This window comes from Oryx dammah, unplaced genomic scaffold (assembly GCF_014754425.2).
Source record: "Oryx dammah isolate SB20612 unplaced genomic scaffold, SCBI_Odam_1.1 HiC_scaffold_2, whole genome shotgun sequence".
NCBI classification, from domain to species: domain Eukaryota; kingdom Metazoa; phylum Chordata; class Mammalia; order Artiodactyla; family Bovidae; genus Oryx; species Oryx dammah.
Window position 1 is genome coordinate 85,061,709 of NW_024070186.1, and position 14,723 is coordinate 85,076,431.

The following is a 14,723-nucleotide window of genomic DNA, read 5'->3' on the forward strand; positions in this document are numbered from 1 at the left end:
GGGAGACCTGGGTTAGATCCCTGGGTTGGGAAGATCCCCTGGAGAAGGGAAAAGCTATCCACTCCAGTATTTTGGCCTGGAGAATTCCATGGACTGTATAGTCTATGGGGTTGCAAAGAGTCAATTGCAGCTGAGCAACTTCCACAGTCACAATCACACAGTAAGTTGTATGAATGTTGATAGGCAAAATCTTGAATTTTAATGTATTACTCTATAGTTTGAAAAGTATTACTGAAATGAACCTTAAATGACGGAGAAGTCTTCAGTTAGACTTCTTTGTATCTTTATTTGGAGAGTCTTCATATCTATTATGTATTAGATTTGTCTGTCCTGTTTGTATATATTAGTGCAAGCTTTTTAGAAAATTTTAATCTTTAGGAATAAGGGGCCAAGGACATCTGTATTCTTTATGGCATATCATCTATAATGGAAGCAAATTATATTTTTCTAAAAAGCTAAAACAACTTAAATATTAAACAGTGAATGGTATTCAAATATACTAGCAAAAACCAGTGAAATATGAAATACCTAGCAATCAACTTGAAGCCACATACTGTCTGGTGGCTCAGACAGTAGAGAATCTGTCTGCGATTTGGGTTTGATCCCTGGGTCAGGACGAATACCCACTGGAGAAGGAAATTGCAACCCACTCCAGTATCCTTGCTTGGAGAATTCCATGGACAGAGAAGACTGGTGGTCTGCTGTCCATGGGGTCACAGAGAGTCAGACACAACAGGAAATGTATATAGTTTGTTGTAAGAAAGCTGAGAAACTTACTGATGGTATAGAGGAATACTTAAGTACAGAGCAGTTTTTGTTGCAGAACAGAAAGATAAAGTAGAGATCATTGGTTTTTCCAGACAAATCTGTAAATTTGGTATAGTGCCAATCATAGCACCAAAAAAGAGAATGTGTATTTGGAGTCGGGGGAGGAGAGAGGAAAGGGGGAAGGAGGAGAGATAAAGAGAGAATATGTGCATGTATTTTAGAAGGATATAGTTAGATTTAATGATTCACTTAGAGCTACATCTTCCAGAATTGCAAGCCACTAGCCACATGTTGGTATTTAAATTTATATTGATTAAAATTCAATGATATTTATAGTTTTTCTGCTGGCAGTAGTCACATTACAAGCACTCAGTAGTCATTTGTGGGTAAGTAACTCCTGTATTGGACCAGACAGATTATATTACACTTACATCATCACAGAAACTTCTTTTGGACAGTTTGATATAGAAAAGTTAAAAACTCAAAAACAACCAAGTAAAAATTAAGAGCAATTTGGAGCGATTTCTCCACAGATAATAAAATATATTATAAAATAGCATTTCATTAAAAGTGTAGTTCTTGTCCCCAATCATATTGAAAAGTGAAAGTCTCTCAGTCATATCTGACTCTTTGTAACCCCATGGACTATACAGTCCTTGGAATTCTCCAGGCCAGAATACTGGAGTGGGTAACCAACCATACCCTTCTCCAGGGGATCTTCCCGACCCAAGGATCAAACCCAGGTCTCCCACATAGCAGGTGGATTCTTTACCAGCTGAGCCACCAGGGAAGCTGCAAATTACATTAGGTGAGTGGAACACAACTCACTTTGGTATATGTTATATAATCTGATATTTTTTTCTTAGTCAAGTTGATTATAGAGAAGTTGTTCTTAGTTATGACTTTATGAAATTTTTTCTACTAATGTTAAGATTTTTTTTATAATTAGAATTTACTGCCTGTTCTTAAGTATCTTTAGAAATTTTGTGTTTTATTCAAATTATTTCCATAACTTCTTTACCAATTTACTTTTCTCTAATTTCTCTTCCCTTTGTGTTCCACACTGCCATGGTTCTTTTTCTGGAAAACATTTAAACCTACTTGATGCTCCAAAATTTCCAAGAATATTTTCCATTCATCAGGAAAACATTCAAGATGTTTCACAGTCAGTCCTCAATCCACTTCTCCAGCTTTCACCTTCATCCTTAATATAGAATCCCATTTTGTTACTAGGACTAAATTCTAAACCTAGAAGGTACTAGCAATGACAGTTCTCATGAAGTATTTTAAATCTGTGCTTTTCTATTTTTGAGGATGGGGAAGAAACTCAAATATTTTGTCAGTAATATATTATTTTGTCTAAAGGTTGATTTAATTATATTCTCTTCTCTAATTTTATTTGTTTCCCTCTCACCTTGTCCTGTTGAGAGTGATGAACCCATTAGCCAAGCGTATTTTTCCTGTTGAAAGCCACATTTTGTAAAGATATTATGAAAAGAAAACTTATCACCCATTTTGTCATTTTCTTGGAAACCATATTGCTTTTGAAAATATTACACCATTGTTTTTTTGTTCTTTTACAGTAATGAAATGGTAATTTGTGGTTTTGATAATGTATTCATGGCATTTAGAAGCCCAGTTTGAATGTGTTTAATGATGTTATTGTCTCATGAATTGAACCTGAATTAGGGGTTGCTTTTTTACAGTATAGTAAAAAAAAAAAAAAAAAAAAGTGGCTTACATAGATTTCATTTTTCTGTTGTTTCATTATTTTGTTGCTGTATAACAAGCCACCGTGAAACACAGTGGCTTAAAAAATAATTATTTCTCATGATTTTCTGGATTAATTGCATAGTTTTGCTTTACATGATCTTGGCTGGGACATGGAAAAAAACTGGAAGACCCAAAACAGCCTCATTGACCATGGCCAACAGTCAGTGCCAGTTGCTGGGTAGAAGTGCAGCTGGGGCTTTTGGCCAAAGGTCTTTGATGCTCCTTCATTTGAATCACCTCATAGGGTCTTTGAGCTTCCTCACATTACAGCTTCTGAATTCTTGGAAGGTGGATTCTTACAACAAGGCGGACACTACAAGGCATCACATGACCTAGACTCCAAAATCGCAGAGCATTATTTGTGCCACTCTCTTTTTAGCAGAAGTCATCTAGAACCTGCCTAGATCCAAGGGAAAGGGAAATAGATAACATGTCTTGATGGTAGGGTGGTTTAATCATATTGCAGAAGAGCACTTAGGATGGAAAATGGGAGGCATCTAGAGATTCAGTTTATCACAATCCATATTTGATTTATGAGATTACTTTGCTCAGTTTCATATCACCAGAAAGATTATAGAGGTGAGAACTTGAAGGATATGTAAAGGGCAGAGCAAATCATTTAAGTTTAATGGTATATAAGGCCCATGAAGAGGGGAGATACATGTTAGGAATGAAGTTGAGTCATGATTTGTGTCAGTTCATACAGAGCCTTGTATGAGAGTTTCAGAGAATTTTGGAGAAAGTATGTGATACATGGGTTCCATGAAGATCCATCTGTGTAAAACACATTAGAGTGATTTGAGCAGTGAAGAATAGTAATCTAAGAGTTGGAGTAGATTACATTTGCTGTAGCCCAGAAGAGATGAATAACAACTTGAACCAAAGTGATAGAAATGAAAATGGAGAGGTGATGGTTTTCAGGAACAACTGAAGTATTTAAGTCAGTAGGAATTGGTAGCTAATTAGATGTGTGAATTAAAGCAAAGAAGAGGATCAAGAGTTCAGTAAGTATTAAAAGCTGAGGGTACCCTTTCTGTATTTGAAAGTCACAGTATCATAAATGTCATTAATCATGTTTGCACTGTTCCATTCCTTGAAAATCTTTCCCAGAATTATTAGAATCAAGCTATGTTATTTGATTACTATCATATTTAGCAGGGTTTCATTTAACAGGGCCTCTGAGACAGTCTGGAAGGGTGGGATGGGGAGGGAGGTGGGAGGGAGGTTCGGAAGAGAAGGGACATAGGTCTACCTATGGCTGATTCTTGTTGATGTATGACAAAAAAGCAGTTATCCTTCCATTTTTAAAAAAAGTGGGAAAAAAAAGAAGTCATACAAAAATTGTCCTGTCATTTTAAATTTTACACTCTAAATTTCTGTGCTACTTTTTTCCCTACTAGGTTAATGGCACTGACGCAGATTATGAATATGAAGAAATCACACTTGAAAGGGTAAAAGCCTGTTCATTATCTTAAGCTTTTATGAAAAGAAATCTGTTTCTTTAAAGAACTCTTTAAATATACTGCTCTTTCATATAGAATCTAAGGAAGATCATCTTTCAAAAGCAGAACCATGTAATATTAGTTTCTTTAATAAGTCCACATATCATATGATTAGCTGTGGTATTTTCATGTTGCTTTTGAACATGTATGAACATGTTGCTTTTCTTTAAGAACTTTTTTTAAAAATAAACTTTTATTTAAAATTTTTAGATTTGTAGAAAAGTAGTATAGAGATTTTCCATTTACCCTAGACTCAGTTTCACCTATTTATTAACATCTTACATTACTAAAATACATTTGTTTCAACCAGTGAAGTAACACTGATACATTATTACCAACTAAAGTTTATACTTTATTTGAATTTCCTTACTTTTTGTTTTTCTCCTCCAGAATCCTATCTGGAGTACCATATTACATTTAGTTATTATGTCTCCTTGTGCTCCTCGAGACTGACAATATCTCAAATTTTCTCAGTTTTTAATTTTATTATTTAGTTTTCATATAATGAAGTATTATTTATTTTAAATGAGTATTTTGTCTCTTGAGCTAGCAACTTGATCATTGTATCAGTTTTGTTGCCTAGAAAAATAATAACCATAGATTTACTAGAAAAGACCTTACTGAAAACTTTCTTATTAAGCATTCCCCTAGTCAGAAAATAACTTACAGGTGCAGTTCAGATGTAAGGAGATGAAGGAAATGTGGGTTCAATCCCTGGGTTGGAAAGATCTCCTGGAGAAGGGAATGGCAACCCACTCCAGTATTCTTGCCTGGAGAATTCCATGGACAGACTAGTCTGGTGGGCTACAGTCCATGGGGTCAAAAAGAGTCAGACTCAACTAAGCTCAAGCACGCGCACTCACAATTCAGATATGTGAATTTTCTTGATATATTTTCCCCTTAAGAATATCTGCATTCAATTGATGCTATATTTTAGCAGTGCCACCTTGTCTGACCATCATTTTTTGGAAAATGAGGTGCTTTACGTAAGTGACTTTTCTAAGTAACTGAATAACTGTATATTTAATGTTCCTAAAGGATTAGATTTATGTTTGTAGTCAGATAAACTAAATGAAAATAGACCTCAGAGGGTCTTTTACATGTGTAATGGATTTTTTACTGCCTGTTTACCTGGATTTGGGCCACCTATTCAAGTGAGGTAGCTGACTAAGTCTTACGGGTAAACAATATTAATGTATTATGCACATTTTAATGTGTCATTTTGTTGGTTTTTTCCCCAGCTTTATTGAGATTTCTTGACATAATCCTAACTTTTTACCTCATTCATGTTTTCATTTTTTCCTAGTACCTTTTAAATTCTTTTAGTCAGAACTGTACATTGTATTTTTCACTGATTAAAGGACTTGAATACCAGGAATTAGGGAGATATTGTTAAAGTGTACAAGCTTGGAACTAGATGATGAATAAGTTCCAGACTTCTTATATGCACAGTATAGTGAATATAGTCAACAATACTGTATTATATACTTCAGAATTGCAAGAGACTAGTTCTTAAATGTTCTCACCATAAAAAATAATGACAATTATGTGACCTCATAGAGGTGTTGGCTAAATAAAGCTAGTACATAAAGTAGTAATCTAAATAAAGTAAGCTAAATAAAGTGGTAATCATATTCTTCTATATAAACATATCAAGTCAACATGTTGTATACCTTAAACCTACACAAAATTATTTGTAATTATATCTTAATTTTGTAAAGCAAATAAAAAAGAATACCTGAGTATCTTGGTGTCCCCATACAGCCTTTTGATACTATTTTCTACCACTTCAGTAACTCTTAGTTTAGACTGGAAAATTTTTTTTGTTAAAATAGAATTTTAGGACTATCATAATTGAGTGAAATTTTAAGGTATTTTATACAGTTTAGTAATATATCCAGATATACCCACTTATTTGAGCCTACTGAAAACCAAAGTTAAATCATTCTTGAAAAAATAAATGTCTAATACCTTTGAGATCAGTTTTTCTTTTTGTACCAGTAGAGAACCCTTCCTTCAAAGAAAATATTATTCAAAAATCAGTACATAAAATGAACAAGAAGCAATGCTGCTTTGGCAAAATTAACTTTGCTGTCACCCTCTGAGCCACCAGGGAAGCCCTGTCAAGAAAGCTTACCAATGTTAAATTCTCCAGTTAGACTTTCAGTATTTAAAAAATGCCTTTTGCTAGTCAGGTAGGTTTCTTGGTTAAACACCTCAAGGCTGATGGCAATGTTACTTAGCTGATACAATTTGGTAATTTTAAAATAAGTTGATGGCAAAGTTAGCAGAAGCAAAGCCCCACCAAGTACCCCCTTCTTAAAAGGCTGAAATGATATATCGATATTACCTACTTGGAAATAACAGCAGCACAAGGATCACTTAAGCGTTCTCCTCTTGGGATCAATTTGCCTTACCAAACATGATGCAGTCTCAGAGAAAGAGCCCTAATAGTGACACCTCTACAAGGATGAACTATGCATACTTTTAAGAAAGAATTATAGACTAAACTCTGAAAGTACTCGGTACATCTTCAGCCTCATCTATTCAGCAGTAATACCCCTGAATTCATAGAGAAAATAATAGCTTTCCTTATATTTTTTAATTTAAAAATCATCCTTTTCCATATATATATATGTATATGCCTTTATATGCATGTTGCCTATGTTAGTACAGTTTCTAGGTCCTATAGTGACAGGAACCTACCAATAATTTACTTTCAATGTCAATTTTCCCCCCTCTATTCCCAGGGAAATTCAGGGCTTGGTTTCAGCATTGCAGGAGGTACAGACAACCCACACATTGGAGATGACTCAAGTATTTTCATTACTAAAATTATTGCAGGGGGAGCAGCTGCCCAAGATGGAAGATTGCGGTATGTTTTGTACTTGATATTGTGATACCAAATCTTCTTTGTATCTTTTTCTTGAGAGAAAATAAACAATGAATAAATACAAATAAGAAACATTATCCTAATAATTAACATAAGGTAGATGCTCAAATATCAAATGAATGAATGAGATAATTGTGCTTTAAGCATTGTTTCCCTCTTTTCATTTAGGAATTCAATTTTATCTTAGAAATTAAACATTTTGAATAATAATTTAAATATTTCTGAACAAATGTGTAGAAATTGTAGATTTCCCATTGTATTTTCAGTTATTTTCTGGGTGGGGAATATGTATAAACTTACTTAAGGGTTCAGTTCAGTTGCTTGGTCGTGTCCGACTCTTTGCAACTCCATGAATTGCAACACGCCAGGCCTCCCTGTCCATCACCAACTCCCGGAGTTCACCCAAAGTCACGTCCATCAAGTCGGTGATGCCATCCAGCCATCTCATCCTCGTCTCCTTCTCCTTCTGCCCCCAATCCCTCCCAGCATCAGAGTCTTTTCCAATGAGTCAACTCTTGCATGAGACGGCCAAAGTATTGGAGTTTCAGCTTTAGCATCATTCCTTCCAAAGAACACCCAGGACTGATCTCCTTTAGAATGGACTGGTTGGATCTCCGTGCAGTCTAAGGGACTCTCAAGAGTCTTCTCCAACACCACAGTTCAAAAGCATCAATTCTTCAGTGCTCAGCTTTCTTCACAGTCCAATTTTCACATCCATACATGACCACAGGAAAAACTATAGCCTTGACTAGATGGACCTTTGTTGGCAAAGTAATGTCTCTGCTTTTGAATATGCTATCTAGGTTGGTCATAACTTTTCTTCCAAGGAGTAAGCATCTTTTAATTTCATGGCTGCAGTCACCATCTGCAGTGATTTTGGAGCCCCCAAAAATAAAGTCTGACACTCTTTCCACTGTTTCCCCATCTATTTCCCATGAAGTGATTGGACCAGATGCCATGATCTTAGTTTTCTGAATGTTACGAGCTTTAAGCCAACTTTTTCACTCTCCTCTTTCACTTTCATCAAGAGGCTTTTTAGTTCCTCTTCACTTTCTGCCATAAGGGTGGAGTCACCTGCATATCTGAGGTTATTGATATTTCTCCCGGTAATCTTGATTCCAGCTTTTGCTTCTTCCAGCCCAGTGTTTCTTATGATGTACTCTGCATATAAGTTAAATAAGCAGGGTAGGGAATCATATATTGATACATCCTGAGTTTTTATCTCATACCTGGTGGCTCAGGTGGTAAAGAATTTGCCTGCAGTGCGGGAGACCCAGGTTGTTTGATCCCTGGGTTGGGAAGATTTCCTGGAGAAGGGAATGGCTATGCACTCCAGTATTCTTGTCTGGAGAATATCATGGACAGACGAGCCTGGTGGGCTATAGTCCATGGGGTCACAAAGAGTTGGACAAGACTGAGCGAATAACACACACACACACGCACCACAAAAAGAAAAGATTAATGCAAACTTTAAATGAATTAACCTGTTTTATAAATTGAATAAATGTAAGTAACTGGTCTTCTGTTTAATGTTCCATATCAGAAGCTATCCTTAGTATCTTGTTAAACAAATATCTTTGGCATCTTTGTTGCTTCCTTAGACACAATCTTAGGTCATGGATTGTGGCACTTTTCCTGTTGCCTTGTTTGCTGTTTTTTACACATGGTGACAGTTTTCTAAAAGTTTTAGAACTAAAGATTTTATATGGTCTGTGAGAAACAGTATTTTATTGTAAGGTTATTGGTGCCTTATGTAGCTCTTTAGTTTCTAAACTTCTCACTGAACATGACAAGTGGTATATTAATGAAGTTAGATATAAAGTTAATAATTTGAAAATTCATATAAATGTAGGCATATACTTCCTGATTTAGTTATTTGCCTTTTATTTTTGCTTCTTGTATGAAAATTAAAATGTTCCATTTGTTCCACTGGAGAACTGACCTGTAGTACTAACTGTAAGGTATCACTGTCTTTGGATATAGAATTTCTTTTCTGTAAACTTAATTTGATATATTATAGAAGTTTAGCATGATCACTTGAAATATTTTAATTGTGTTTTGATGGTGGAGTAATATTCCATTGTATATATGTACCACATCTTCTTTATCCGTTCATCTGTTGCTGGACATATCAGTTGCTTCCATGTTCTGGCTGTTGTAAATAGTGCTGCAGTGAACATTGGGGTACATGTATATTTTCTATTACGGTTTTCTCAGGCTATATGCCCAGTGGTGGGATTGTTGGGTATTATGGAAGTTCTACTTTTTAGTTTTTTAAGGAACCTCCATACTGTTCTCCATCATGACTGTATCAGTTTACATTCCCACCAACAGTACAAGAGAGATCCCTTTCTTCACACCCTCTTCAAAATTTATTGTTTGTAGATCTTTTGATGATGACCACTTTGGTGTGAGATGATACCTTGTTGTGGTTTTGATTTGCATTTATCTAATAATTAGTGAAGTTGAGCAACTTTTTATATGTTTGTTAGCCATCTATATATATCTTCTTTGTAGAAAAGTCTGTTCAGGTCTTCTACCCATCTTTTTATTGGATAGCTTGAGGTTTTTTTGGTTTTGAGCATGAGCTCCTTGTGTATTTTGAAGATTAATCCATTTTCACTTGTTTCATTTGCAAGTATTTTCTCCCATTCTGAGGGTTGTCTTTTTCTCTTTTTTATGGTTTTCATTGCTGTGCAAAAGCTTTTAAGTTTAATTAGGTCTCATTTGTTTATTTTTATTCCTATTACTCTAGTAAGTAGATCAAAGAGCATCTTGGCTGCGATTTATGTCAGAGAGTGTTCCGCCTATGTTTTCCACCAAGAATTTTATAATGTCTGACTTTACATTTAGGTCTTTAATCCATTTTGAGTTTATTTTTGTCTTTGGTGTTAGGAAATGTTCTAATTTCGTGCTTTTACATATAGTTGTCCAGTTTTCCCAGCATAACTTATTAAAGAGACAGTGTTTTATCCACTGTATATTCTTGCCTCCTTTGTCAAAGATAAGGTGTACCCATAGGTGCATAGATTTATCTCTGGGCTTTCTATCTTGTTCCATTGATCTGTATTTCTGTTTTTGTGCCAGTACCATACTATCTTGATTACTGTAGCTTTGTAGTATAGTATAAATCAGGGTGCCTGATGTCTCCAGCTCCATTTTTCTTTCTCAAGATTGCTTTGGCTGTTTGAAGTCTTTTTTAAATTGATTTACTTTTGGCTCTGCTAGGTTTTCATTGCTGGGTTTGTCTAGTTTTGGTGAGTGGAGTCTACTTTTCGTTGCAGTGAGTGGAAGCTACACTTCCCATTTCAGTGTCTTCTCTTGTTGAAGAGCACCAGCTCTAGAGTACGTTGGTTTCAGCATCTTTGGCACATATGCTTAGTTGCTCCATGGCACATGATATCTTTCCTGACCAGGGATCAAACCTGTGTCTCCTGCCTTGGCAGGCAGATTCTTAACCATTGGACCACCGGGGAAGTCCTTTTCAGAGTCTTTTGTGTTTCCATATAAATTGTCAACAAAATTTTTCTATTGGGTTGGCCAAAAAGTTTGTTTGGGTTTTTCCATACAGTCTTAGGGAAAAATCAGAACAAACTTTTTGGTCAACTCAAAAATGCTGTGAAAAATACCATTGGTAATTTGATAGGAATTTAGTTGAATCTGTAGATTGTTTTTGGTTAGTATAGTCATTTTCACAATGTTGATTCTTCTAATCCAAGAATGTAGTGTATCTCTCCATCTTTGTGTCATCTTTGATTTTGTTTCATTAGTGTCTTCTAGTTTTCTGCATACAGGTCTTTTGCCTTCTTGGGCAGATTTATGTCTAGGTATTTTGTTCTTTTTGTTGTAGTTGTAAATGGGATTGTTTCCTTAATTTCTATTTCTGATTTTTCATTGGTAGTGCATAGAAATGCAGAGATTTCTGTGTATTAATTTTGTATCTGCAACTTTACTGAACTCATTGATTAGCTCTAATCGTTTTCTGGTGGCTCTGTCTATGTATAGCATCATGTCATCTGCAAACAGTGACAGTTTTATTTCTTCTTTTCCAATTTGGATTTCTTTTATTTCTTTTTCTTCTCTGCTTGTCATGACTAGGACTTCCAAAAACTTTGCTGAATAATAGTGGCAAGAGTGGGCACCCTTGTTCTTGATCTTAGAGGAAATGCTTTCAGTGTTTCACCATTGAGAATAATGTTTGATGTGGGTTTGTCATGTATAGCCTTTATTATATTGAGGTAGGTTTCCTGTATGCCCACTTTCTGGAGAGTTTTTATCATATATACATGTTGAATTTTGTCAAAAGCTTTTTCTGCATCTATTGAGAGTATCATGTGGTTTTTATCCTTTCATTTGTTAATATGGTATATCACATTTTGATTGATTTGCATATATTGAAGAATCCCTGCATCTCTGGGGTGAACCCCTCTTGGAGATCAGTTTATTTTTTAATAAACCAATGAATTAATCAGATTTTCCACTGTGATGTTAAGCTAATTATTTCGTCTAAACCTTAGATTTCTTATCTTTGAATCACTGCTCTACTGGTCATTATCTGGGTGGCTTTGGGAATGTTATTTAAACTTTGTGCCTCAGTTTTTCCATATGTAAAATAGGGATATAGATAGATCTACCTTACAGGTTGTTGTAAGGGTTAAAACACTAAAAGAAGTTCATAACTTGTGATTAGTGCTAAATAAGTATTTTCTGTTTTTCTAAAGTATTTTAATTTCTGTACATAGACAGCTGTCATTATCATTTAATATTTTTGTAAAATAATCTATTATTTGCACTATTTCCTTTGATGGCCCTTGAGAAATGTTTGTATTTATATAAGTATTTGATATATTGAAATTTAACATGAAGTTTCTTCTCAGAAAAAAACTGTAGTAGTTATTCTTAAAAATGTGAAAATAAAAATTGGCAAAGTGAAAAATTGATATTAAATTTTTAATATTTAATTTTAATTTTTAATTTTTCCTTAGAGTCAATGACTGTATTTTGCGAGTAAATGAAATAGATGTTCGTGATGTAACACATAGCAAAGCAGTTGAAGCATTGAAAGAAGCAGGATCTATTGTACGCTTGTATGTAAAAAGACGGAAACCAGTATCAGAAAAAATAATGGAAATAAAGCTCATTAAAGGTCCTAAAGGTATGAACTAAATCCAACGAAAACAAATTATTAAGTAAGAAATCTCTAAGTGATGTGTAACTCTTAAGTTACATATGACACACATTCTAAGATTAGCAATACTGGTAATGTATAGAATTTACTGAATTTGGAGGGGTGGGGCTTTCCTGGTGACTCACATGGTAAAGACTCCACCTGCAGTGAGGGAGACCAGGGTTTGATCCCTGGGTTGGGAAGATCCCCTGGAAAAGGGAACGGCTACCCACTCCAGTATTCCGACCTAGAAAATTCCATGGACAGAGGAGCATGGTGGGCTACAGGCTGGCAGGCAGAGTCAGATATGACTGAGCAACTTTCACTTTCACTTTAGTGAATGTTATAATCTCTCTGTTACTTCTACTGATTTTTGTTTTAAGTAGCATTTGGCATAAACATTTTGAAGTCCTGTATAGTATTGATATTAACTTGTAATCATTAATCTACAAAGTATATTAAATGTGGATACACAGGATAAGAGAAAATATTAATGAGCATATCATTAATAGTTATATCTGCAGTGAATACTATTAGGATGTGATCTGAATTTTGAAAACATGGATGGGATTGAGGATAAATGGAAATACTGATTCTAATTCGTGGCCTCATGAAAAATGAATAGAGAGTTACAAGTTTGGTATTAAGGCCATGGGATTTATGAATTACTGAAATTCCTTACTTAAAATTAATTTATAGAATATTGAAAAAGAACAAAAACATCTGCATTTCTGAAGCTGTTCTGCCCACCATCGATTTTTTTTTCTCAGTTGTTTTAATCTTGTGGAAGTATTAAAAGTGTTAGTAAGAAGTATAATTATGATGGAAACAAAAGTGAAACAATTTTACATGATTTCTTTGAACTAACACAAATGCATGAGACACTTTAAGAAGTACCTGGGAGGGAAGGGGAAGGTACTTACTTGTAACTGTAGGAGCACTTACATTTGTAATTGCCCTTGATTACAAAATACTTAGGATTTTAAAAATAGGTAAATAGATTCTTTTCTATTTTAAAAAGCATTAATTTGGTGAAATTATCAGCTTATAGAATCTGTTTTCTACTTTTCAGTCATTTCTTTCTGAACTTGGGTTTACATTTATGGGTAAAATTCTAAAACTAGTGTTTTCCAAACAGGTCTTGGGTTTAGCATTGCTGGAGGTGTTGGAAATCAGCATATTCCTGGGGATAATAGTATCTATGTAACCAAAATAATTGAAGGAGGAGCAGCTCATAAAGATGGTAAACTTCAGATTGGAGATAAACTTTTAGCAGTAAGTATAAAAAATCCAGTTTTAAAAATCACTTTGATGTCTTTTTTTTCTGAAAGATTCTGGAAATTCTACATGCCAAAAATGTTCAAATGACATTTACACGGCCTTTCTTTAGTCAGGACCTGAAAAATGACTTCTTCATTATCTGTTTGCTATTTCCATTTCCTCTGCTAGGTCCCTTCTCTTTTTCTTTTATCCTGTTTAGGAGCTTGGATGCACAAAATTATTTAATCATAATCCTTAGGTTCGTAACAGTATCATCCTTTGTCGTGTGTGACCTTCTTTTTCCCTTTCTTGTTCTAATCTATAATTTTTATTTATAATATAATGAAAACTGCTAGTTATTATCCAACCCCAAAACTAGAATATCAACAATTTGTGTTTCTCATTCCTCTGCTTTTTAAAGATTGCTTAATCACATACATATGCCTAAGTGTTTAGTATTTTGAAAAAAAATTTAAAGGCTGTTGTGCAGTATGTAGTCTTTTAATACTTTTTCCCTCAATATTGTTTTACTGAGACTTATCCATATTGCTGCCTAGAGTTGAGATTTAATCATTTCTCCTATTCATAATATTCTATTCTGAAACTGTAGACTATATCACAATTTATTTATCCAGTCATCGTTAACAACTGTCTTAGTTCATATTCCCTACAAAAACAAATCTGAAGAAAAGCTACTGTGCTAAGGTATTATTTGGAGGTAGAACTTCAGAGAAGCTGGAGTGAGTGGAAATGAAAAGGGAGGCAGAGAATGAGGGAAAGCCAATACAAGGTATTATGTTTCTGAGCTGGTTGTAATTTCATAAGAAAATATAGCTGGTTGCTTATCATATAGGACAGTCTTCCAGGCAGGCAATGTGGAACTGCTAAACCTTAGATGCAGCTATCTAAGCAAAAGAAAAGATTGATCTCCTGACCCCTCCTAATCTCCTCTCTCTTGTTATTTAGAGTCTACCCCACAGGGGTTAACTGTCCTAGATTTCTTGGCTGTGTTACCCAGCCCCTCTGGATGAATGCTAAGAAGGCCAGCTCCCACACTGTGGCACTGCACTTCCCCTGAACCCAGAAGTGTTGAAAGAGCTAGAGCCTCGGTGGTCTAGACACATCAGATGTGGTCTTCTGATATGTTACTCCTCTCATTATGTGGAACATGTGAGCCACGCCCAAGCCCACCCTTTACTACAGAAGAGGTTGAAATAGTTCGTAATGGTGGGAGACAAGAGTAGCAATAGCCAGGGCTCTTGTAAGCAAGCAGCCAAGGCCTAGTGGGCAGGTAGGCGCAAATGAATCTGGAAAGGCTTACAAAGTCTGATATAGTGGTGATTTGGGTTCTTTCCTCTTA

At 35.0% G+C, this 14,723-nt stretch overlaps 1 protein-coding gene across 9 annotated transcripts in view; it reads left to right on the forward strand.

Annotated features, from left to right (window-relative positions):
* Positions 1-14,723, forward strand: part of DLG1 (discs large MAGUK scaffold protein 1) — a 256,793-nt gene that overhangs the window by 148,496 nt on the left and 93,574 nt on the right. For all 9 annotated transcript variants that reach the window (XM_040249498.1, XM_040249489.1, XM_040249481.1 and 6 more), the window contains 4 exons: positions 3,942-3,992; positions 6,794-6,918; positions 11,922-12,091; positions 13,242-13,378. In XM_040249498.1, the coding sequence (XP_040105432.1) occupies positions 3,942-3,992; positions 6,794-6,918; positions 11,922-12,091; positions 13,242-13,378 (483 nt within the window). The remainder of the gene's footprint in view (positions 1-3,941; positions 3,993-6,793; positions 6,919-11,921; positions 12,092-13,241; positions 13,379-14,723) is intronic.